We start from the raw sequence: 24,214 nt of genomic DNA on the forward strand, positions 1-24,214 counted from the left end.
AAGATGTTTGCTATACTCAAACTCCACAAATTGCGCTTGAATACGTCCAAGTGTGCTTTCGAAGTAGGAACTGGAAAATTTCTAGGGTTTTTGGTCACCAATCGAGGAATTGAAGCTAACCCTTCACAAATCAAGGCAATCCAAGAGCTGGAACGACCAAATTCCATAAAGGACGTGCAACATCTTGTCAGAATGGCAGCCGTGCTGAATAGATTTATCAGCTGGTCATCAGATCGTTGTAGGCCATTTTTCAAGACTTTGAAAGCCAAGTTTTTCTGGGATGCAGAATGCGACCGTGTTTTGATGGACCTAAAGACATATCTTTCTTCTGCCCCAATCCTGGTCACTCCACAGCTAGGTGAAGAGCTTTATCTGAACTTAGCCATTTCTCAGCACACGATGAGTGTGGTGCTCATCTGAGCTAAGGGAATTCAACACCTTCCTATTTTCTATGTCAGCAAAACATTACTCACAGCCGAATCGAGATATCTGCCGCTTGAAAAATTGGCTCTAGCTCTCATGATGGCCTTCAAAAAGTTGGTGCACTATTTCTACGCCCGCACAATAGTAGTGTTAACCGAATTTCCACTCAAGGTGCTCTTTGAGAAGGAGAATTTTACGGGTAGAATTTTGAAGTGTGTGGTAGAGCTGGGGCAGTACGACATCAAGTTTCAGTTGTAAAAAGCCATAAGGGCACAAGCCTTGGCTGACTTTGTGACAGAATTTTCCCCTGGCACTCACCCTGTTTGTCTTATTGATTTGGTTAGTGTAGATTTAGCACAGCCCACAGGTTCAATGCCACTGAAGGGGGGGTGAGGTACAAGTAATAAAAAGGCAAGACAGTCCCAAGCGAGCAGAGGAAGAGCTGGCCGACCTACCGAATGAAAAGCTAGATGACCATGCAGGAAAGCCACATGCAGAGCCGACCCGTGCCTTAGATTTAAGAAACTCTCAAAACCCATCCGACTCTTGGAAATTGTTCATTGGCGAGATGTAAAAGCTCTTCGTTAATGGAGCCTCCAATAGACATGGCGTTGGGCTGGGGATTGTATTAACCTTACCAGACGGAGTAACCATTGAGCATGCTATCATGCTTGGATTCCCAGCGTCCAACAATGAGGCAGAATATGAAGCCCTCCTCGCCAGCCTGAAGAGCGCTCTACGAATAAAGGCATCTAAGCTTATGGTATTCAGGAACTCCAAACTAGTGGTCAATATGAGGCCAAGGACGAAAGGATGGCCAAGTATCAAGCATTGGTACGTGCTGAGATCAAAAAATTTTCCGTAATAAGAATGGAGCAAATCACTCGTGAGGAGAATAGTTAAGTAGATCAATTGGCCGGCCTGGCATCTATGCAAACAACCTTTCCTAATCCTTTGATGACCGAGTTTTTACCCCAACCTAGCATCAAAGAACCAGAGGTGTCCGAAGTACTCTGCGCCGACCTGGGACCATCATGGATGAACCTTATCACCACCTTCCTAAAAGATCGCGTCCTGCCTGTCGAAAAGAAAGAAGCCAACAAGATAACGGCTAAGTCGGAACGATTTTGGCTTTCTCCATCTGCACCCTGTATAAAAAGTCCTTTATTGGGCCGTACCTGAAATGCGTCCATCCCAGCAAGGTTGGAGCTTTCCTCTTTGAAATTTATGAAGGCATGTGTGGTAACCACATTGGGGGCAGATCACTGGCGTATCGAGCAATTTCTTAAGGCTATTGGTGGCCGCGCATGCAGGCCAATATGTAGAAATATATTCGTAAATGTAAAGAATGTTATAAATTTGCTCACCAGATCCACCAGCCGGCCAGAGAGATGCTCCCCTTAACGAGTCCTTAGCCATTTACACTTTGAGAGCTGGACATTGTGGGACCATTTCCAACCGCTCCTGGTAACTGTAAATTTTTCATTGCCATTACTGACTACTTCACCAAATGGGTGGAAGCTGAGCCGTTGGCTACCATCAAGGAGAAAGATGTAAAGAAGTTCGTTTGGCAAAATGTCATTACTCGGTTCGGCGTCCCAAGGGCCCTTGTCTCGGATAATGGTACGCCGTTTGTTGGGAAACTCTTCCGCAGATTTTGCGAAGAGTTGAAGATTGAGTTCTACAATTCTACACCGGCCTACCCTTAATCAAATAGTCAAGCTGAAGCTTCAAAAAAGACTATCTTGGACGAGCTGAAGAAACGGTTGGAGAAAGTCAAAGGGAGGTAGGTTGAGGAACTCCCCAACGTACTTTGGGCATACCGAACTACCCCCGACTTTCTACTAGGGAAACTCTATTCGCCCTGGCTTATGGCATAGAGGCGGTCATACCTTTAGAAATTGGTATGTCAACTATCCGGTCTGAAAATTTTGAACCAGACTTGAATAGTGAAGCTATTGCCCTGGACCTGGACCTTGTTGAGGAAAGGAGAGAAAGGACGCTGATTCACATTACGGCTAATCAACAAGAGCTCTCCAAGAAATACAACAAGACCGTTTGTCCAAGTTTATTTAAAGTTAGAGACTGGGTCTTAAGGAAAGTAATAGGCAATACACTGGTTCCTGGAGAGGGGAAATTGGGATTAAATTAGGAACGGCTGTACAAGATAATTGGCCTTACTGGCAAAAGGGCATACCATTTGGGGGCATACCATTTGGAAGACCTGGATGGCAAAACCATTCCAAGACCATGGAATACAACCAACCTCAAGCTGTTTTACTTTCTAGATGTGACTCTTTTGTCCCGTACTTGGTTTTCTTTTTTGTCCAAATATAGCCTTTCGGCGCTGAATGTAATACTTTTTGGATTAGAGCAATGAAATGCACCTTCCTATTTTGCTTTGTCTTATGACACCTCGTGTAAACTCCTCGAATTAAAGTGTTGCATTATGTTTCTGGGCACTAGGGGCAATTTCCCTGTAGCTAATATAGTGCCGTACGGAAAGTTGGCGTTATGCTCAACTTGGGACACAAGACTGAGCTGATTTTGCTCGCACCTGGGCTGATATTGCTCGCCCCTTTCCTGAGCTAACCTTGCTCGTTGAAAGGGATTCGTTATCCCCAATTTCGACCATAAAACCCGAGCTGATTTTGCTTGTCTCCCCCGAGCTAATTTTTGCTTGTCGAGAACAAAGTTGCCATCTTGCCCAACATTAATAATCACACCGTGATGATTTCGCTCGACTTCCCGAGCTAGTTTTTGCTCGCTTGGAAGAAAGTTGGTTGTTTTCCGGGCTGATTTTGCTCGAAATCGAACTAATTTTGCCGTTACCCCGAACAAATTTTGCTCACCGGGGAAATAGTTGGTGTAATTAAAATAGAGCTACCTTTTTGTCCTCTAACTGAGTTGATTTTGCTCACTGGAGGGGAGTAAAGATCTTAGCTGTGTAGAAATTAACTCAGCCTGATGAAGTGCACTTCGCATATGGATGAAGCGAGCAGTTTTATCTTGGCAAAAATAAAAGATAGTGTTGCAATCATTTAGACAAAACGGTAAAATTGAAGAATATAAATACGTGAGGCAAGCAAAAAATTGATAATTTTCATTTATAATGTACTTCGGTTACAAAAAGTGGTGCTTATAGCCCGGATACACAAAAAAAAAAAAAAAGAGTGAAAAGAGCAAAAAGAAAATACAAGGGAAAGAGTAAATTCGAGCTAAGTCCTAATCTATGTTCACTGCGTTTTCTGGGCCAGCCACCTTTACGCCAGTCACGTTTAGCGCGGTCTCCACACTAGAACTAAGGATCGGATCGGCCTCTCCCTCGGCCTGGTCGATGCTTGGAGATGCCTCTTAAAAAATAATAGGCAGCAGAGCATTGTTAGTTGTCTGAGGAGCAAGCTCCTCCACCGTACTATCCGTGTGGGCCGCCTCGATTAGCTTTTGCTGCACGGCGGCAGCGTAAGCCTATATATATGAAGGAATGAAAGCAAGAGGGGGCTTCTGGAAGACATTAGACTCTAGCGCTTGGACAAACTTCTTCGCGGTAGCTTTCTAGATGCACTGAAGGAATATGTCCTTCGTGCCCTCCACTTGTCGTTCATAAACCTTCTCGCCCTCCACGTAACCACACTCCTCAGTCTTGTAAACTTGCTCCTTCAGCTTGACCTTGTGAGCAGCGTGATGTTTTTGCAGTTCGACAAGATACCTCGCTTTCTTGGCTTGGAGAGCCTTTTGCTTGTCCTCCTTAGCCTGCGAAAGTTGCTCGACCAACTGGTCCCCCTCGGTCGAAATGGTAGCCAAAGCAGCTTCGACCTTTAAGAGCTCATCCATCTTTGCTTTGTTGTCTACAATAGCCTCGCGCAGACTTTTTTGCAAGGCAATCATCTGCTCGTGCGGTACATAGTTCTTTTGGGCGGCCTGCAAAAAATGAGAAGTCAGCATTAAGGAACTGACCAAGAATACAACGATTCCAAGACAGTTGTACTTACCAAGACGAGGGACTTTGTAGTTGAGTGGATAGCCTTCAGATCGGATAGCTCCTCATGCCTCTTCATGTCCTCAGGAAGGAGCAAACCCTTAGTCAAATTGAAGCCCAGGGACAACTCTTTATCGGCATAGACAAAGTCAGCCTTGGTCATAGCTCGGCCTTTATATTTGAGCTCGGGTGCCCAGACTGGGGGGGGCAGTGGGGCGAGTAGAATGCTGGACCGAGGTCTGTTCAGTTTGTTTTTCCTATCCAACGGAAGGAAGCTTGGTGGAATCATCGTCGACCAGTCGCTGCTCGGTCAAGGTTTGCCTCGGTCTCTTCTTCGACCGACCAGTAACTTGTTCACTAGCAAGAGCCAACACTGGTCCTTTTCGCACGGCTGGCCTAGAAGATTAGCCTTCAGTCGTCTTACCCTACTGGGAATCACTTGGCCCACCAATAATCGTGGTCTTGATGGCACGGATTTTAGTCATCTCTTACTCGATGGTCAGAGAGACAAGATTGATCGGGCGGAAGATTTGGGTCGGGCTAAGACGAGGGCTCACCCAGGAAATTGGTGACCCTGCTATTGTGCAATGCACGATGTTGGTAGCTCGGTTAGTAGCCGAGTAGTTTGTAACACTCACGTTCTTTTACCGGATACTGCAAAGCAACCCTGATAGCCTCTTGGTTGATGCGAAAATAATCTTCCGCTAAGAGTGTGTAATCTGCATGAAATTGAGAAGTGTTAGATCGACAAATACAGATTAAATACAAAAACATAAACTGTGCTATGTTGCTCACCAGCACTCCCGAAATCCTTACGGATGTACCAACCCAGTATGGGCACTCAGTGTCTTCGTAATTCCTAAACACCCATAGAAAATCATCATCGTTTAATTCTTTGTCTGGATTACCCTCTATGAGTTTTTCTCGGCCCTTTCTAACCTTCAGGTACTAGTAGAAACCCCCTTTATTATTGCTAAGTGTGTATTGGTGGAATATCTCGGCAAGGCTGAGGTTCAAACCTAGGATCCGGCTCAACGCGGCCATGCCGTTTATTATTTTGTAAGTGTTGTTGGAGACTTGGGTTGGGCACAACCTAGTCTGCCTCAAAAACTCGCATACTAGGGGCTGGACTGGAAAGCGAAGGCCACCTTCGACTATGAACACAACGGTAAAGGGGTAGGCGTCCAATTTACCCTATGGTGTATCTCCCTTCTTGGCTAATTCAATTTGGACGTCATCTGGGATGCTGAACTCCCTACGGAACTCGGCTATGGCCCCAAGCGAGTTGACCATAAAGCGGTATTTGTCCATTTATCCTGGTTTTATTTCGTTTATTAAATCTAATTTATTACTGGGAGGATGGTTGCTTAGTCTGTAAGCGTCACCAATTTGCAAGGTTGAGGTGTGCCTGGTTGGTCCTAGTTCAGTCTGCATAATAGAAATCAAGTGCAAGTGTTAGCGCAACATAGTCTGCACGGCTTCAAGATTAAAAGGCATTTTAGCTTGGCGACTAGAATGAAGCCTGTTACCTCGGTCTGGGACCTGGGGTATTAGGCCGGCTTTGGGCCTTAGTGTCTAATATTTGTGCTCCTATCTTGGTTCGGTGTTCTTACGAGCTTCTAGCGTGGACGCAATCACTTGGAAGAACCACAAACAAGTTTCAGCCTAGCTCAGTCCTATTTTTGATATAAAAGTGGGATTTTGCTCGGTTTTGTCCATAATTTGTGTTGTTTATCCTAAATACAAGGTTGCATACGGAAACTCAAGAGAATGAGGGGCACGGAGGCCCCACGCATGTTTTTAGTTGCGATTTTGTCTAATTTCTACGAGTATCCATCGGTTTTACCCCAAGAAGAGGGTACCGACAGGATATTAACAATCCCAAATGAGAAAAGTTTGAAGAACACAAAGAACAAGGACAAAATGAAAGGGTTTGAAGAAACTCACCAAACAACGACGTAGGATGTTGACTTAATCGGATGGAAGGCCTCAATGAGTGGTGGCGAGTCCGACAGAGCAAGAAAAATGACCTGAAACACGTGACCCAGTGGCGGCAACGGTGGTAGAAGCTCAGATGTTTAGGGTTTAGCGTGAGAGAGAAGATGAACAATGATGGGGTGTTTGGCTTTTTGCACATATATATGGGGGGAAACCCAAAAGGCGGCAACTTTTCAAATTTTGGACATAGTAGGGACAACTATGGAGTTGTACGGAACAAAGAGGGAAGTGCCACGTAGCACAGAGTTGATGGGTTGTTAGTACGACTAATAGACCATTAATACGGTTGATTGATTGATGACAAGACAACTGACGAAGTCTTAACGAGTCCGACAAAGTCGGTAGCTCGGTTGACAAAGGTAATCCCAACCACGTTTAGCACAAATGAGATTAAGGGGCAGTTGAGAAGGAGATTTATACCGAATTGTGGACCGAGCTAGGTACGACACAGTTGCGTTGCGTTGAGAGGTAGGCACAGAAATGGCGTTGGGCTAAGTAAAGGCCGTACAGCAGTCGTACTGAGTCGCGTCGACTTGGAATGATTCTTGGTGCGACCGATCTAAATTCGTCACTGCGGATTGAAAAAGCACTGAGAACCCTCGTGACCGGGATGATGGACAACATGCCTGCGTTTGGCCGGTCTGAAGAAATATGGGCTAGGTTCTAACCGAGCTGCCAGCTACCTATATTCAGTCCAGTGTCAGGGAGACAATGTTTGACGTAATTCGGCCTCGACGTCGAGGGAACGGTCGATCAAACTTACCTTGGTATTAGAGAAGTCAGAGTTGGTGCTATTTATCGCCAAGTAATAGTTCGGTCAACTATTCCACGTGGACCAATAACGAGAAGAGAAAAATCTACTCCTGATATGCATCAATACTGTTTGGTAGTGCGACAAACACTGTTTGGTGGTTTTGGTCTCTACAAGTATAAGAAATGTAAAGGGGAGCACGACCGCTTGTCCAATGAAGAACAACAGAGACAGCGTACCCACAATCTCTGAGACTGCATGGCCAGCCTTGAAAAGGAGGAGCATACAGACGTTGGAGGTAAGCAATTTTGTGCAACTCTCGCTTTCTCTCTACTGTGATCTACCTTCTCTCTTCTCCAAGAACGCTAACTTGACCGTCGGAGGGGTTTTCCGGAAAACCCATCCGCTGGGTAGCTCTCATTCGTTTTGTTTATAGTGTGACGGAGTTCTAACGAAGTGCGACGAGCTTGGTAGTAAGGTAGCATGAAGCGAGGCGAATATTTCTCTCCCGTACATCAATACATCAGTAGGGGTCATGAGGGTCTTCTTTTGTAGAGATCCCAAACATTTTCCTACGTTTTAATTGTTAAAATTGAAATTTTGAAGTTTAAATTAAAAAATACGTGAAATTTTGATTTTTTTTTTAAGTTACCCAACTAAGTATTATAAAATTTAAAATTAATATTTTATAAATAGGTAAATTACGCTCACAATTTTCTGAAATTTGAAGAAATTATTGATTTCACACTTTTGACATAATTGCATTGGTGTCTCTCAAAATTTTAATTTACATAATACATATGTTATTTTTTATCAATAATTTGTGAGTCATATGGATGAAAATGTGATATTATTATTATTATTATTTTACTAAAATATATATTTACCATTGTTTATTTCATTATTTACTCACTATATGCATTAATTTTGATGGATTCAACTTTATTAAATAAGAAATCAGTGTAATTATTTTAAACTTGTGGGACTAATTGTATTTTTTTTCAAAATTTAAGGGAGGTGAGAGGTGAGTCTAATTTAGGGGATTCTATTTGCATTTAAAAAATTATTAAGTTATTAAGTACACTTAATTTTTTAATACTCTCGATTAAATTATTTAAGTGCAAATAAAATCACCGGTGTAATTTATCTTTTATAAAAAGGCGGGCCGAATTGGAATGAAACCCGGCGGAAAAAGTAAAAGGGATAAAAAAAATTTATTCTGGCCCAGCCCAATTTAAAATATCGGACTTAACTGGACCGATTGGGCCGCACAGGACCTCAACCCACCGAATTTGTAGGTAGCGATTGGGGAACTTACTGATAAGTCCCATGTACTAAGTTCAAAACCCAGCTAATCTCAAAACAAAATACTTGCACCAATTAGTCCAATCCATTTTTAATTGTTACCAAAAAATCCTTTTTTTTTTTTTTAAATTTACAGATACTGTTCACATCTTACTATCGTCGGACTTCCGTCAAACGGTCGCCGGAGACTCGTCGGAATGTTCAACATCGCCAGAGACTTGTCGGAATGTTTAAAACATGTTATGAAACTGTAAAATTTTACAATTCTAAAAAATGTTATAAAACTGCAAAATTTTACAGTTTTAAACCATGATTCATTCCAGCACAAAAAAAAAATTTGAAATTGCAAAATTTTACAGTTTTCACCGCCTGTAACTAAAACTCGAAAATTACTTGTTCAAAATTCGAAAATTTTCTCATTACAAATCTGTGTGATATCTGTACAAATCTGAGTCATTACAGATCTGTTTCAATGATATTATAGATCTATTTCATCATCAACAACAACAACCATAGATCAATAACTATCCCAAAAAAAATCTGTAAATAGAGAGAGAAAGAGAGAGAAATTGATAAAGATATATACACAAATCTGTTCAATCTAAGCACAGATCTGAGGATGAACGTCTTCTTGTTCTTGTTCTTCATCGTGTTCTTGTTCTTCATCGCCTTCTTGTTTGACTTTAGGACTGAGATTAGGGTTAGAGGAGGAGGCGTAAAGAGGGAAGCAAAAAGCAGAGAGAGAGGGGAAAGGACTTTTGGGTGTACTCAAAAAGTTATGGGATTAAATAATGTCTACATGTTCCACATGGGACCTATGGGTAATTTCCCCGTAGCGATTTGTGGTAATGGGCCGAATAGGAACTTACTATTAATCTTAATTAAATGTCAATTCAGATCTCATTTGACTGTCTTTAATTTTAGTGTTGGTTTAGGTTAATCTAAGTAAGTGTTTATTTATTTATTTATATATATATATATATTTTATTTGAGTCATATTAATCAACATCTATCAATATCTCTTATCTACTTTTTAAATTATTTTTTTTATTTTTTACATATTTTTTTTATATAAAAAGTCAAAAAATATACTTATTTAGCCTTCTTCTGGAAAAACAAGATTGAGGTTTTTTTTGACTATTTTAGACATAAAAAACAAAATAGACTTTTTAGTCTAATAAGATAAAACATCACATTCAACCTATAATTATTATATTCTTTCTCTAAGAAAAAGTTAAAAAAAGCCAAAAAAATCAAAAAATTTTCCCAAACCAAACTTTTTAACCCCTTACTGAAATAGTCAAAAAAAATTAAAAAACATTAAAAAAACCAATTTACTCCCAAACGAAAACATCTCAAACTATCCCTTAATTAAAAAAATTAAAAAATTATTAACAATTATCACATTATTTTTATTATTTATTTTTTTATATATTCTTTTATAAAAAATTAAAAAAAAAATTATTAAAATAATCCAAACAACGGCTCATATATTACTTCTCTGAAGAACTAAAAATCAAGAGGGAGGAAGAGTCGACGAGAGAGAGAGAGAGAAGAAAATGTTTTTAAGGATGGTGGCGAGGCCGTTGATGGCGAAGGTGAAGGAGACAACGGGGATAGTGGGGCTAGAGGTGGTGCCGAACGCGAGAGAAGTGTTGATCAGTCTCTACGGCAAAACCCTAAAGGAGATCCAGGCCGTCCCGGAGGACGAGGGCTACCGGAAGGCCGTCGAGAGCTTCACTCGCCACCGCCTCAAGGTTTGCCAGGAGGAAGACGACTGGGAAATCATCGAGAAGCGCCTCGCTTGTGGCCAGGTCGAAGAGCTCATCGAAGAAGCCCAGGACGAGCTCAAGCTCATCGCCAAGATGATCGGTACCTACATTTCAATACTCTCTCTCTCTCTCTCTCTCTCTCACACATTACTAAATTCAATTTTAATTTTCACTCTATTTCTGTGTCTCTTTAGTTTTTTAGAACAATGTAGGGTGATCCGAAGAATAAGAAGGAAAATTTGAGTTTTAGGGCCAGTTTGGTTCCACGAATTGCATTCCTTCATTTTCAATGAACTTAAATTCAAATTTTATCAAGGATTTGAATCTCCCAACTGTATATTAGGCAAGGATGGATCCACCACCACCCCCAAAAATTTGTAAAATATCATATATTATACTAGAAAATTTAAAATTTGTACCCCAAACATACTTTCACACCCCATAGTGATAATCCTGTATCTGTCCCTGAGATTTGTTTTAGGTCATTTTTTTTGTGTGTAAAAGAGATCTGCAATTTTAAAGTTTTGTAAAGAAAGTTAGTTTAATGAATTTTTATTTGTTTCATTTTTACAATTAAATATATCCAACTATCATGTATAAATATCCAATTCTATAATGATTCTACCCGAAATTCTTTTCTAACTTTAGGATAAACAAACTGGCTCTTAATTTTTTTATTGCCTAGGGCTTGAATTAAACAAGATTGATTTTTTTTTTCCCCTTACTTTCTTTTAATTAGCTTTCCTGGTTGTGAAGGTTTTAATGTTTCTTTAAATTCTCTCTACTTTTTCTTTCCTCAATAATTTGGGGATGGTACATTTGTTGAGATGATACCTCATGCTAGCATGTACATTGCCTTTCTTTTTAGGTTGGATTCATTTTGAGAGAATTTTAAATGGGGTTAAGCCATCACAAATTTGTATGAGTTCTCTGGAATAATGGTCCAGTATTTATACATGCTTATATATATATATATGTAAATTTTTTATTTCGGTAAGTAATAAATTTTGTAGAAGAAAACATGAAAGTACACAGAAACATGGGGAAGAAGCCCCAAAAAAGTTCAAAAACTACGCAACTAAAAACATCAACAACAAACACCAAAACTGATAGCTAAACGGGGTGTTTGTTTCAGCTTTTCAGAGCCAACTTATGGCTTTTAGTTTTGAAAAAGTTATTTTGGACTGTTTGGTTAAACTTATTTCAAACAGCTTCTGATTCTAACAGCTTATTTTAACTCAAAAAAGCTGATTCTGATAAGCTGTTTGCCCCTTGCTTCTGATTATTAGTTTCTGCTGTGGACATGTTAATTTATGGTTATACTCTTAATTTTTTTTATTTTTTATTTTTTTAAAAATAGAAAAAGACTCAAATGGACTATAGATTATTATTATTATTTTTTATGAGAAATGTAGACAAACAAAAAATAAAAATTAATTGAAAAAGCTATTTCACAGCTTATTTAACAAACACTACTCAGCAACTTAAATCTATAATCCAACAGGTACACCAAACAGGTTAACAACTTCTGATTAAAGTCATAATCTATAATCTGTTAAGTTATAATCTATAAGCTGTTTTAACAGCTACACCAAACGGGGCCAAATACGAGGAAATAATTGATTGTTCCACCAAGGCAACTATAACAGATCTCAATCAAGAAACAAAAAAAAAAAAAATATATATATATATATATATATCAACAACTAAGTCTGAAGGACATTTGTTGGAATGTTCCACATTGAGCACAACTACCAGTTAGCCTAGGAATCATGCACCATTCTCCAAGAAATAGTTCTGAATCTCACAGCCTCCTCTGCTGCCCTGAGGATTACTGGACTATCCTTCCTTTTCTGAGTGAAAATTCGATTGTTTTCATTCATTCCAAATCTGATGAACAGTTGATGCAAGTGAAAGATTATAAATGACACTTGTGAAATTCTTCTTATTATGATGCTGAATAGCCCATACAATTTCATCAACCCAGATCAAAGGATTTCTGTCAACCCCATTTTTGCAAAGCGTGCTTCCCCAAATAATGGCTGAATAGGGGACAAATGAAGAAAATATTTTGATGAGCCCATTGAGCTTGGTTGCACAGAACACAATTAGGATCCACATTCATGCCCTAACTGTTAATTTTAGTGGACAATCTGCCTTGACATAACACCCAAAGGATGAAGGCACATTTGGGTTGTTTTGCTTGAACCAGACTATACCAGGGGACTTGGTTATACAACTTTTTAATTGATTCCGAAGCAGTTTTTGTAGAGAATGAACCATTTGAGGAATGGGACCAGACAACTTCATCAGGTTTATTTGTTGAAGGAGTAAAAGAGCTAGGAGTATTTACCATGATCTCTTGGATGCACCTGCTCCTCTGTCTTGGCCAATTCCAGCAGCCTTGCTGAATTATGTCTACGACTTTCATCCTAAAGGCATTTCCTATATTATGGACCACCCTTTATCCATATTGTTTATATAAGGGCCCCATCAGATGCCAATTATCCATCCACAAAAAAATGGATTGACCATTAACAACAATGTATTTTATAAGTGGTTGTTTGAAATCCCGGAGACCAAAAAATATTTCACTGTCCAAGAAGATTCTGCTGGAATAAGCTGTTATGCTTTATTATACAAGTATGAACAGACTTCACCCATAAAGAATCAGTTTTCTTGCTAAGGGCCCACAAATGTCTATGGATTATAGCATTGTTCCATTCTGTAAGCAATCTGATACCAAGAGCTCCCTTATTTTTGGGAGCACACAGAACACTCCAGTGAACTTTTGTGCCCTTATAGTTTAGATCAGCCCCAGGCCAAAGGAAATACCTTAATATACTTCCGATCTTCTTTAAAACTTTCTGAGGAAGAATGAATAAAGCACTCGAGTAAACTTGTATGTTGAACGACACAGATTGCACCAACTAAAGTCTACCCCCATAGGACAATAGTCTATCAGACCATCCCTGGATTCTGCTAAGAATCTTCTCAATCATCTGCTTACAAAGATCTGCTTTAAGATTAGTAGAGATCGAAGGAACTCCTAAGTATTTCACTGGAAGAGTCTCTTCAGGAATACTCAGGATATTTTCTAATGTTTCTTTTTCTGCAGCAGAGACACCTGAGCAAAAAACAGCACTTTTTTTGCAGATTTGGTTTCAAGATGGCATAGTGAAAAAAATCATTCAAAGTATCTTTGATCAATTAAAAAGCTTTCTTATCAGCTTTGCATAAGATAACAAGTCATCAGCAAAAGTCAAGTGAGATAGCTTTAGCTGATAGCATTATGATGATAACTGAAGCCACCTTTAGAAATATTCCAAATCAGAAGGGCCGTATATCCTTCCATAACCAACAAGGAAAGATTGGATCCCCTTGTCTTTAACCTTTGTCACCTTAGAAAAAACCTTCCAAAGCACCATTAATCACTACTGAATATTTTGCAGTAGAGATGTACTCTCTTACCCAATGAATGAATTGAAGAGGGAAGTTAAAAATTTCCATACTGTCGTGAAAGTCCCAATCAACAGTCATAAGCCTTCATAAGATCAATTTTAATGGCACATGTAGGTGACAAATCTTCTCTGTGATAGTTTTGAACCAATTCTTACATCAACAACACATATACTTCTTCCTTTTATAAAAGCTGACTGATTTTCATCAGTGATTATAGGAAGCACCGGTTGAATTCTCTAAGTTAATACCTTAGTGATAGCTTTGTAAGTAACATTGTAAAAAGAGTTAGGCCTATATTCTTTCATGCAATTAGGATTGCTTGATTTAGGAATAATAGATAAAGCAGTACAATTCCATACCTTAAACAGGTGACCAGTTTTAAAGAAGCACTGAATAGCAGCTACAACATCACTGTCATGAACTGAACCCAACCCTAAAGGTCTAGATCATAACCGGCTAGTAATCACATGATTACCTACGGCCTCAAACAGAATACAAAATATTTTATATAATGGGGCCTAAAGCGGAAGTAAAATTGACAATTAATAAAGTCCATTGAGCAGTGCATAAATAATCAAAGATAAAACATTTCTCATATGTAGCATCAAACCCATACATAGATTATATACATCAAGTAAACTTCCATACATTAAATTTACATATCCAAAAAAATTCAACTTAACAAAAACCAAAAGCTTTGCATGAAAACTCAAAAGCCCCAAGTTGGAGGCAAGACACATTAAGTTTACAAAAGCAACTCCTCAGGCTAACTCTACGGTAGATCTCCACGTTAATCACCTACATACATATAAGGGAAGGGGGAATAATAACAATGTAAAGGGTTAATGAATGAGTCAGATTTAAAGAAAAGCAAAACATTTAACTTAAATCAAAAGGTTTTCTGACATATAGTATTCAATAACATTGCTCATATCCAAATATGAAGCGGAACGACCTCAGGTCCAATCATTAAACGGAACGACCTCTGGTCCAATCATTAAACGGAACGACCTCTGGTCCAATCATACGGAATGACCTCTGGTTCAACATAATTAACAGCTGTTCAAAATGACCTCAGGTCCAATCATCTCATAGAGTAAACAGAACGACCTTAGGTCCATCATATCATAGATTGAACAGAACGACCTCGGGTCCACATATCATTCATATAACATTCATTAAAGAACTCATTCATTCGAATTAAAACATAATTTCATAAATATATAACATGCCATATGTTTCAAAATAATAATTAGAGCATATTTTTACAAAATTATTACTCCCAACGAGTTTGATCTTGCAATGTTCCCTCGAGCAAACGACCTACATAACACATCATATGAATTCTATAAAACGGAACATTCATTTACTTAAACTTTTCTTTACTTAGGCCTCGTTTGAGAACAGGCTAATTTAGTAACTTTTTGGCTATTTGGCTAAAATATGAGCTAAAAAAAACTAGTATGTTTGGGATGATTTTTTGGCTAATTACGAAAAGATGTGTAAAAAGTAGAGAGAAAAGAGAATCTTTGACTTTTTAGTATGGGTTGTTGGATTTTTGGCTAATTTAGTAACTTTTTGACTTTTTGGCTAAAACAGAGCCTTCCCAAACGAGGCCTTAGTCAACATAATTCAAATGGGTTTATAAATGTCTTTTAATTTCCTAGAGGGTCAAAATGACTTCAAAAATATATTCAGATGGTCAAAAAGATCAAAAGAAATTAAACTACTTTTCCCTTGTTTTTCGCAAGTGCAAAAGCCCCCAGCCGCACGTGCATCGCACGTGCAATAAAAGCAGTAGCCTCTCCCCTGTTTTGGTCTGTCTTTTGCACGTGTGGGGCTCATAGCCGCAAGTGCGGTTCTGGGTTGGGCGGGGCTCACAGCTGCACGTGCGGTTCTAGGTAATTTTGAGCATTCCGAAAATTCATCAAGAGTAAGCCTTCAAAACCCAATTTGGTGTCCAAAACTTGTACAAACACCTCTTTAAACATGAAGATTACACATGAACTATGTTCAATTTCAACTCAATTAAATCAAAACTTTATTTAATTTTAAAATCAAACTTCCAAATCTCATGAATTTAAGAATTCAAAAACTTTATCTTCAAAATCAATTATATACTCACTTGCATGGATGAATTTCTCAAATAAACTTGTTGCATGTAAACCCTAGAACTCATTTCTTGTATAATTCCCAAAAATTGACCTCAAATTTAGCAAATTCAAATAATTGAGCTCATGGTCTTGAAACTAGCTTCATTACTCTTACAAAACCCAATTTCCTAACAAATTATATGATTAATCCTCAAACTTCTTCTTGAATTCAAGTAATTGATGAGTTATCTACAAGATTTTGGTTTGAATTTACATACCTTATGTTAAATTCTTGATGTCTCCTTCAATTCCCTCTCTTTCCCTAAGCTTTCTCCTTCAACACCTTGAATCGTCTTTTTTGAGCCTTCTTTCTTTTCTTCCTATTCTTCTAATGCCTTTCTCCAGCACAAAATTTGTTGAGTCTAGCTAACTCTAGACTTTAGTCTCAATATAAATATATGTCCGCTTAATGAACTCAATTTAGATTATGTTAATTGCTAAATAGGCTTAATGAATCAACTAATTTAACTCCTAATTAAATATGACATTAATTAATTAATCGTTCCTTAATTGACTCAAAGATTATGATTAAAACTTAATCCAATTATTTAATCTAATCTTAATTTAAGCTTAATTAATTATTTGTAATTTATATTAGTTTGAATCAAATTCTTAATTAAACTCCCATAAGATTCTAAATATTCAAAATAGTTGATTAAGCTTGTTGCTTAAAGTTTTCTAGGTCATTTCGAGGTCATATAGATATTCAATTTCTGATTTAAAACATAACACCTAACAAATATTTTCACACAAATCCAAATCACAACAGATAATAACATCAAAATCGAAGTTTCCTACAATTAAATAGATGCAAGCATGACATGCATGGTTGGGTTATTATAATCATCCCCAACCAATTCCCCCAATTCTGCTGAAAATAAGCAGAGGTATAGCCATCGGCCCAGGGGCCTCTTCCCCACTAAATAGGGAAACCAACTTTCCTTGTTTCTTTTGTAGTCACAGCTCAAAGAAGGGACATTTTTGAATCCTCAGTAACTTTAATTCTGATAGTTTCATGCTATGAAGCACGGATACGGGATACAGTGATATGGATACGATGGTACATCAAAATCTGAAAAAGTAGGATACGGGTACGGTAGGGTTACGTTTGTAAAAAAAATTATTTTTTTTATAATTTTAATAATATAATATGCATGAAAATAAAACATAAAGCAAATAAATAAATAAAGAGAGGAATTCCTATTAAATAAAGAAATACTAACATTAAAGTTCCTAAAATTAAAAATTTGGTAAAGAAATACTTACATTAAAACAATGTAGGGGGGGGGGGGGGAAAGAAGAAGAAGGAGGAGGAGAGCAAAAAGTATTGACCATTGAAAAAATATAAATATAAAAATAATAAAAAAATTAGAAAAAACATTATATACTTATTTGGCATATTAAAATATAAAAAATAAAAAAATAGGAAAAAAAAAATAGATACTTATTTGGCGTATCCCTCACATATCCTTCACGTATTGTGCCATATCCCTCAAGTATCCTTCGTGTATCCCTCTCGTATCCAGGGAAGGAAAAAAAAATAAAAAATAAAAAAAATAAAATAAAATTGGATACTTATTTGCTGTATCGAATACTCGTATGACACCTTTTTTAGAGTATCCGTGCTTCGTAGGTTTCATGTATCCTATCTTTATCATTAATTTTCTCATCAAACTTCATTCCAGGTAACTTTTTGTATAAACTAACTGCATCATTTTTTTAACCCTAGTAGGATCCGACCTACTTTGACAAACATGCCGTACCCATATCGGATACTTACCGGCTTATGGTATTTCGTATGATACTTCTGCATACGTACCAGACACACGAAACATGTACTCAAATTTTTTCTTTTTAATTTTTGGCGTGAAGCTCATTACACACCCAAATGCAACATATCCCTCAAAGAGGAAAAACTTACTTAATGGCTCCTTAAAACCTTGTCACCAAAATCTAACTTATGGTTTTATGAAAACTAGCCCACGGTCTAGGCTCATTAGTCACCACAACAAGCACCACAATGTAGCACACCAGACACTAAATATATATAATTATATATTTTACACGTGTTTCTCACGTGTCGTGTCCTACATTTTAAAAAATAAAAAAAATATGTGTCGGTATGTTTGTGTCGTGTCCGTGTTCGTGTTTCTTGGTCGCAATGAAAGAGTCATTGTGGAAATGAAGACAACACACCTTTCGAAGAGGGAAAACACACCTAATGACTACTTAAAACCTCTTTGTCACCAAAATCCAGCCTATGGTTGTGTTATGAAGCATGGGTATTTCGAAAAACTTGCCGTACTTGTACCGGATACTTACCGGCGTATGGTACTTCTACATGTGTACCAGGTACATGAAACATGTACTCAAATTTTTTCTTCTTAATTTTTGGAGTACCCAGACGTACTTAGTATATACCCAAGCCGTATCATACCTTAGTCAAAACAATATTTTCTTCTACTACAGAGATAAAATTCCTCTCACAAGACATTTTATTTTTTTATTTTTAGTTTTATACTTAGCATGCTTTTAAAAGTAAGATACGGTTTGTAAGTTATTTAATATAATGACATTTAATTTTAGTCTATACATTTATTTTTGGCATTAAATGTTAATTGTAGGTTGGATCTTAACAAATTAAACCATTTAATCAAGTTTTGCATAACTCCAAATTAAAAATAAATATTTTTTTACAAACGTATCAAGCTGAAGCCATGCCCGTACCCTACTTTTTTTGGATTTTACCATTTCGACGTATCTATATCGTACCGGTACCCGTACTTGTACCCCGTACCCGTGCTTCATAGGACCCAACTTTCTCTCATTGCTATGATACCAGCTCAATATTTTGTTCTACATTACCGCATTTTTAGCCTCATTAGGATCCAACTTCCTCTCATTGCTATGATACCGGCTCAATATTTTGTTCTACATTGTGCGGCTGTTCGCTTTATTATGGTAAAACTGGTCATGATTGGTTCATAATGTTAATGGTCCAGAAATTTTATATGTAATGGGTATTGTATCCAATGTGAGAAAGCAGGGCACATAGATTGATTGAGTGTTATAGCAACATTAACCTATTTTGGAAACGCTTGCATCCATTTCATTTTTGCTTGTATCTTTTGTTTGTGGTATACATTGTTTTATAATATGAGGATTTTAAATCACCACAATTGACATATTTTTCTGCCTTCAAGTAGTTGTTGAAGCGCCATTCGCATGATTTGTAATTTTGCTCTTTATTGTTGTCATGTTGGTCTTGATTGCATTTGAATAAACCATTTGAACGTACCTGTATTTATCAATTTATTTAATTTGTAAATGTAATTTGAAGACTTTCATTGGTATTCCAAAAATGTGTTATTTCCAAATATGTACGAGCATAAAAAGTAGCCATTATCATTTGATATTTTGGCAATGAGAATGAATAGCTTTAGGAAGGGGTGAGGAGGAATTTCGTGGAAATTTTTTCTCCCAGTAGTATGACCTTTGTGGAAGCATGCCATTTGTTAGATGGCATAGATTATAGAGTTTCTAAATCATCTAAGGTTTGTTTTGGTTCATAAATAAAAATATTTAGGTTGCCTCAATCAAGATACTAGAACATTTATCACCCTGATCGGTTGCTTGACGACTTAATAAGCAATAGAGTATGCAAATTTTCAATTTCAAAATTGCACCCTGTTCAAGAATTAGACATTTCCATTTGAATTTTAGGAGTAGGCTTCACTGTTCTCCAGCAAGCATAATTCAAACACTAGTGACAACTATGGAAAGACTGATACTACAATTTTAACGGAAATAGTGACGCATACATGGATGCAGTGACACATAAATGCATGCTTTTTGTATAATGTCAGTTTTGTGTATTGTTGGTGGAAGCTCAGTGAGCTGACAGAGGGAACCTTTAGGGAAATATGGTGGTTGCTGAGATGGCACTAGGCTATGAAGCATCAATACTTCAAAACAAAAGTGTTGTAGGGGTGTCAGACATGGGGACACAACGGGCGGCACGTATCCCATACGATGTTTGGTGTGCCCCTTTATTTAATTAAATTAATTTGGGGACACTTCAAGGACACTCTGGGCACACAAGGGACACGATAGGGGCATGCTGGGCATGCTGGGGACACAACTAGTATTTTCCTCATTTCTTTGGTGCTTTTGATGGATGTGGATGTTTATTACTTTTTGCTTAGATTTAAATTAGTGTTGATTTAAAAGTGATTTTTTTTTTTACATATCGAATTAATTTTAGTTTTTGTTAATTTTAATTGTTTGTGGATATAATATTAATTTACGTAGTAAATAAAAATATATGAAAAAATATATTTTATTACTCTGTCCCTACCGTGTTCTTGTCTCAATTTTTTAAAAATCACCGTGTCCTATCTTATGTCTGTGTCCGTGCTTCTTAGGTGCTAGGTGTAGCCTATAGGTAGCATTGAGTCATTGACTAGGGGTCATCAAGGGTTCACTGGAGAGTGGAAGCACATGTCATGGACACGGGGGACAAATGGGATGTTTGAGAGAGAGAGAGAGAGAGAGAGAGGTCACCTTCAGTCACCACCTCTAGCCAAAAACCACCTTTGCTCACCACCTAATGTGGCCAGCCAACTGTCATTTGCAACCACTTTCGGTTACCACCTCCGCAGTTGGCACCTACCTTTGGCTACCGCCAACCATGGTTGTTAGAATCTTATGATTCATGATTTGATACGAGTTTCAATTAAAAATTCACTTCAAACTATTGAATCTTAAATTGAGTGAATTTTGTGATCTAATTGCAATTTAGTACAATTCACGATTTGACAACTATGCGGCCAACCACCTAACATTGGTGGCAACCACCGTCAGCCACCATCTCCCACAACCAACAACCACCTTCGACCACCACCTCCAGCTATTGATAACCACCTCCGACGGGACACCCTTCACTTGCATTCAAAACAAAATTTTAACATGTGAATTGAACATGATTTTTTATTTTTTATTTTTCAAAAAATAAACATAAATATGTTTAATGTTTCTTTAAACTAAAAGCTGTAAAATTTAAGGAACAACACCCAAGGGTTTTTTTGTACGAGTTAAATTTTACGAAACTAATTAGTGTGTTTAGTTTGAGTTTTCTGAATTACGTTTTTTGAAAATTGAGTTTTTTGTTTTTCGTGTTTTTTTTTTAAGTGAATATTTTAAAAATATTTTAAAAAATTAATAAATATACAAAAATACGAAAAATGTATTGAATTTTCATTTTTTTTTAGTGAATTTTAATTTTTTTTTTTCCCACAAAAATTATACTTTTTAAGCGTATTTATGTTAGGTGTGTCTAAAAATTAAAAAATTGCTCAAAATATTAAAAAAATTCAGTAAAAAATAAAAAATACGGAAAACAAGAAAGTAGAATTTTCTGAAAAGTGTTTTTAGATAACTCAAACTAAGCAAAGTGAATAATCTTCATTAGATAAAATTATTCATAAAAATGTTTAATTTCAACTCACTTCCATTTATCTAATTTCAAAAAACTAAACCCCTATTTTAAAATATTTTTTGTTTACCGTATTGACTCCAAAATAGTAAATAAAAGGATCAAATTATCTCAAATAAAAAAAAATATTTTTTGTTTACTCTTTCTGTGGGTTTTCTTGCATAGAGAGTTGCACCCCCATGTTTATGTAATTCATTTTACATTGAATTGTAATTCCCCCAATAGAAAACAAGAAGACTATATTGATCCCATGTTATAACAATCGCGGTAACTCAATCCTCGTGAAGCGCTAAAGTATTCGCTTAGACTATTGTGGTGCTTCAGGTGTTTGGTATGACATCCACAGTAAGACTTAGGCACATTTTTTAAGTGCTAGTGAATCCCTTGATGTCAAAGACATGATTTCCAACATGTGTCCCCTAAGGGCTGATACGTGTGGAGTGTTGAGCTGATATGTCAACCACACGTCATCATCCACGTGTTCCACGTGTCTACACAACACGTGGTGATCTAGTAGATATCCACACTAGTTCGTTGGCTATGTGAGAAGGTTGTCAAAATCGAGATTCTATATTGGATCGTTGGAGGCCTATTCAAGATCGATTATTGAATTGATGATTGTAAGATCCTACTAGAAAAGAAAAATCACATAATAATTTAATTTGAATACATGTTTCTTAAAAAGTATAGACAAAATAAGCGTATATACTAAAAAGAAGAAATATTGTGAAAAATGTACTACTCCATGAAAAATGTAAATATAATATTATAAAATAAGAAACTTAGGCTAGGTTTGGCATAATCTAAAAAAGTCAAAAAGTCAAAAAGTCAAAAAGTCAAAAAGTGATTATCTTATTCAAGCCACATCATTTTATTTAAGTCACATTACCTCTATCACATCACTTTAAACCCAACCCATATTTTACGTTTTTTCGTAAAAAGTCAAAAAGTGCACTTATTTAGATCATCCCAAACAACCCAACCCCTTAGTACCAAAAGTTTTGCCTGTTATCGAAAGGTGGAGTTTTCTAATAGTAATAACTTAATGAAGTTAAATTTGAAAATAAATTGAAAACTCAAAAGAGAAGAAAAAAGAGAATCTCTAAGAAACCAAAACAAAAATAATTGAACAAGTAAATAGTCTTCAACCGTTTTATTAAATAGAGAGAAGGGAGAGAGAAGGAAAAAAAAAAAGGCAAAACGATTTACTATGCAATGAGAGAGTTGTTTCGACTGGCTAGTTTTCCTAAATTACTAGAGTCTGTGAATGTTTATTTTCCTAGTTTGTTTTTTTAGTAGTATATTGAATTAATATTTTTATTCATTTGAACCATGTAAAATTGGTATTTAGGCAACAAGCATAAAATTTACAATAAGTAGCCCAAACAAAACAAAACAAGGCTTAAAGATTGGATTGGGATTCCACGATCCTATAAGATCCAACTATCAGGATTGAATGATCCTACCTACAAGGGATTTTCCACACGATCTAGATCGATTTCGTCCAAATGGATCGTTAGATCTGCTGTGGATTCTGACAACCACGTCTGAAAGTAGAGTTGATATTAGGAGAGGGAGCAATAAATGCTTTAAAATAATTTTTATAGTTCTTTCAAACACTAGGAATGAAAATTATTTCTAACAATGGTTGAGCAAATGGTATTACATGTTTATGGCAACCAGTGGTTGCATTTTGTGAGAAGAGCAGATGGTATTGCACTGCCTTAACAAGCACCTGAAATTCATCCTCTTCAAAATACTGAAACTGTAGCAAGGTAATAGCTTTTTTCCATTTACTTTAACTATGCATTTGTATCCTTTAACTACTCATTTGGAAGCTAGTCGAGTGTTGCATGATTCAGAAATTTGAAAATTCCCCCTTTATATTTTAGGCCTAGAATATTGTGTTCCTATCAAATGCAAGCTAGGGCAACAAGAAATAGGAGAACCATTTTGTCAAGGTCACCTCTTTAGTTGTTGACAGTATGCATATTTTGGTATTGGATTGCAGAGTGGGATCCATGGGGTGTGCCTGACGACTATGAATGTGAAGTCATTGAGAATGATGCTCCAGTTCCTAAGCATATTCCCCTACACCGACCCGGTCCTCTTCCCGAGGAGTTCTATAAGACATTGGAGGCTGTTACTTCAGGCACATTGCAAGATGCTATTTCACTCTCGAAAAAGGTTGAACCAGCAATCAGCTCTGGGGCTTCGCAATCAAAGGAGTAATATATGCTGCTGGCTGGCACTCATTTTGGATATTCATAAAGAGACGTCTAGCTTTGGATCTGAATCTTTGTCCTCTTTTATGTTTCTTGTTTGTTACTACTTCATATTGTGTGTTCGCTGTGGATTTAAACAGACTTTAATTGTTGGGATTAAAGCTTGAACCGTAATTAATAATCTCCACTCGGGCTGCTTTCAACAGATTTAATTTAATTTTCAAGCTTTCTTCTTGTTTTTATGAGGAAATGAAAGCACCTGTTCTAAGTAGAACAGGATTCCCAGTTCCAGCGCCTCAAGCCCTTTTTTTTCCTCAGTGCCCAGGATTGAGTCTCTGAACACAAATCCAATTGTGGTGCTGGTGCTGCCTCTCATGTTTTATTGTATTGATTGGAATTTGGAATCATTCTAAAATCCGATCTACTGAAAGCACCATGACTGCAACCCAATCAAACACTCGGAACATGAAAATTGTTTCTCCAGGAAACAATGCTTCAAAATAACACTAACGTCAAGGGACACAAAAATTTAACATAATCAAGATCACACCATGTAAATTAATCATCAATTTGGGGCATGTACTTGCCCAAGAAACACTGACCTTAGATCAGTGTTGGGTTTGATTCCTTTTTCTTTCATTTTGTTTTATAT

General features: G+C 37.1%; 1 protein-coding gene across 1 annotated transcript; it reads left to right on the forward strand.

Moving 5' to 3' along the window:
* Window positions 1-9,918: 9,918 nt before the first annotated feature.
* Window positions 9,919-23,767, forward strand: LOC114280917 (NADH-ubiquinone oxidoreductase-like protein). Its single transcript, XM_082882606.1, has 2 exons — window positions 9,919-10,328; window positions 23,349-23,767. The coding sequence occupies exons 1-2, from the start codon at window positions 10,016-10,018 to the stop codon at window positions 23,567-23,569; spliced, it is 534 nt and encodes a 177-aa protein (XP_082738732.1). The 5' UTR covers window positions 9,919-10,015; the 3' UTR covers window positions 23,570-23,767.
* Window positions 23,768-24,214: the final 447 nt, after the last annotated feature.

Source organism: Camellia sinensis, chromosome 1, assembly GCF_055761805.1.
Source record: "Camellia sinensis isolate YWXY chromosome 1, ASM5576180v1, whole genome shotgun sequence".
In the NCBI taxonomy this organism is placed as follows: domain Eukaryota; kingdom Viridiplantae; phylum Streptophyta; class Magnoliopsida; order Ericales; family Theaceae; genus Camellia; species Camellia sinensis.

Coding starts and splice junctions, on each gene's coding strand:
- LOC114280917 (XM_082882606.1), top strand. CDS start 10,016: ATGTTTTTAAGGATGGTGGCGAGGCCGTTGATGGCGAAGGTGAAGGAG. Junction 10,329..23,348: donor GCTCATCGCCAAGATGATCG/GTACCTACATTT, acceptor ATTGGATTGCAG/AGTGGGATCCATGGGGTGTG.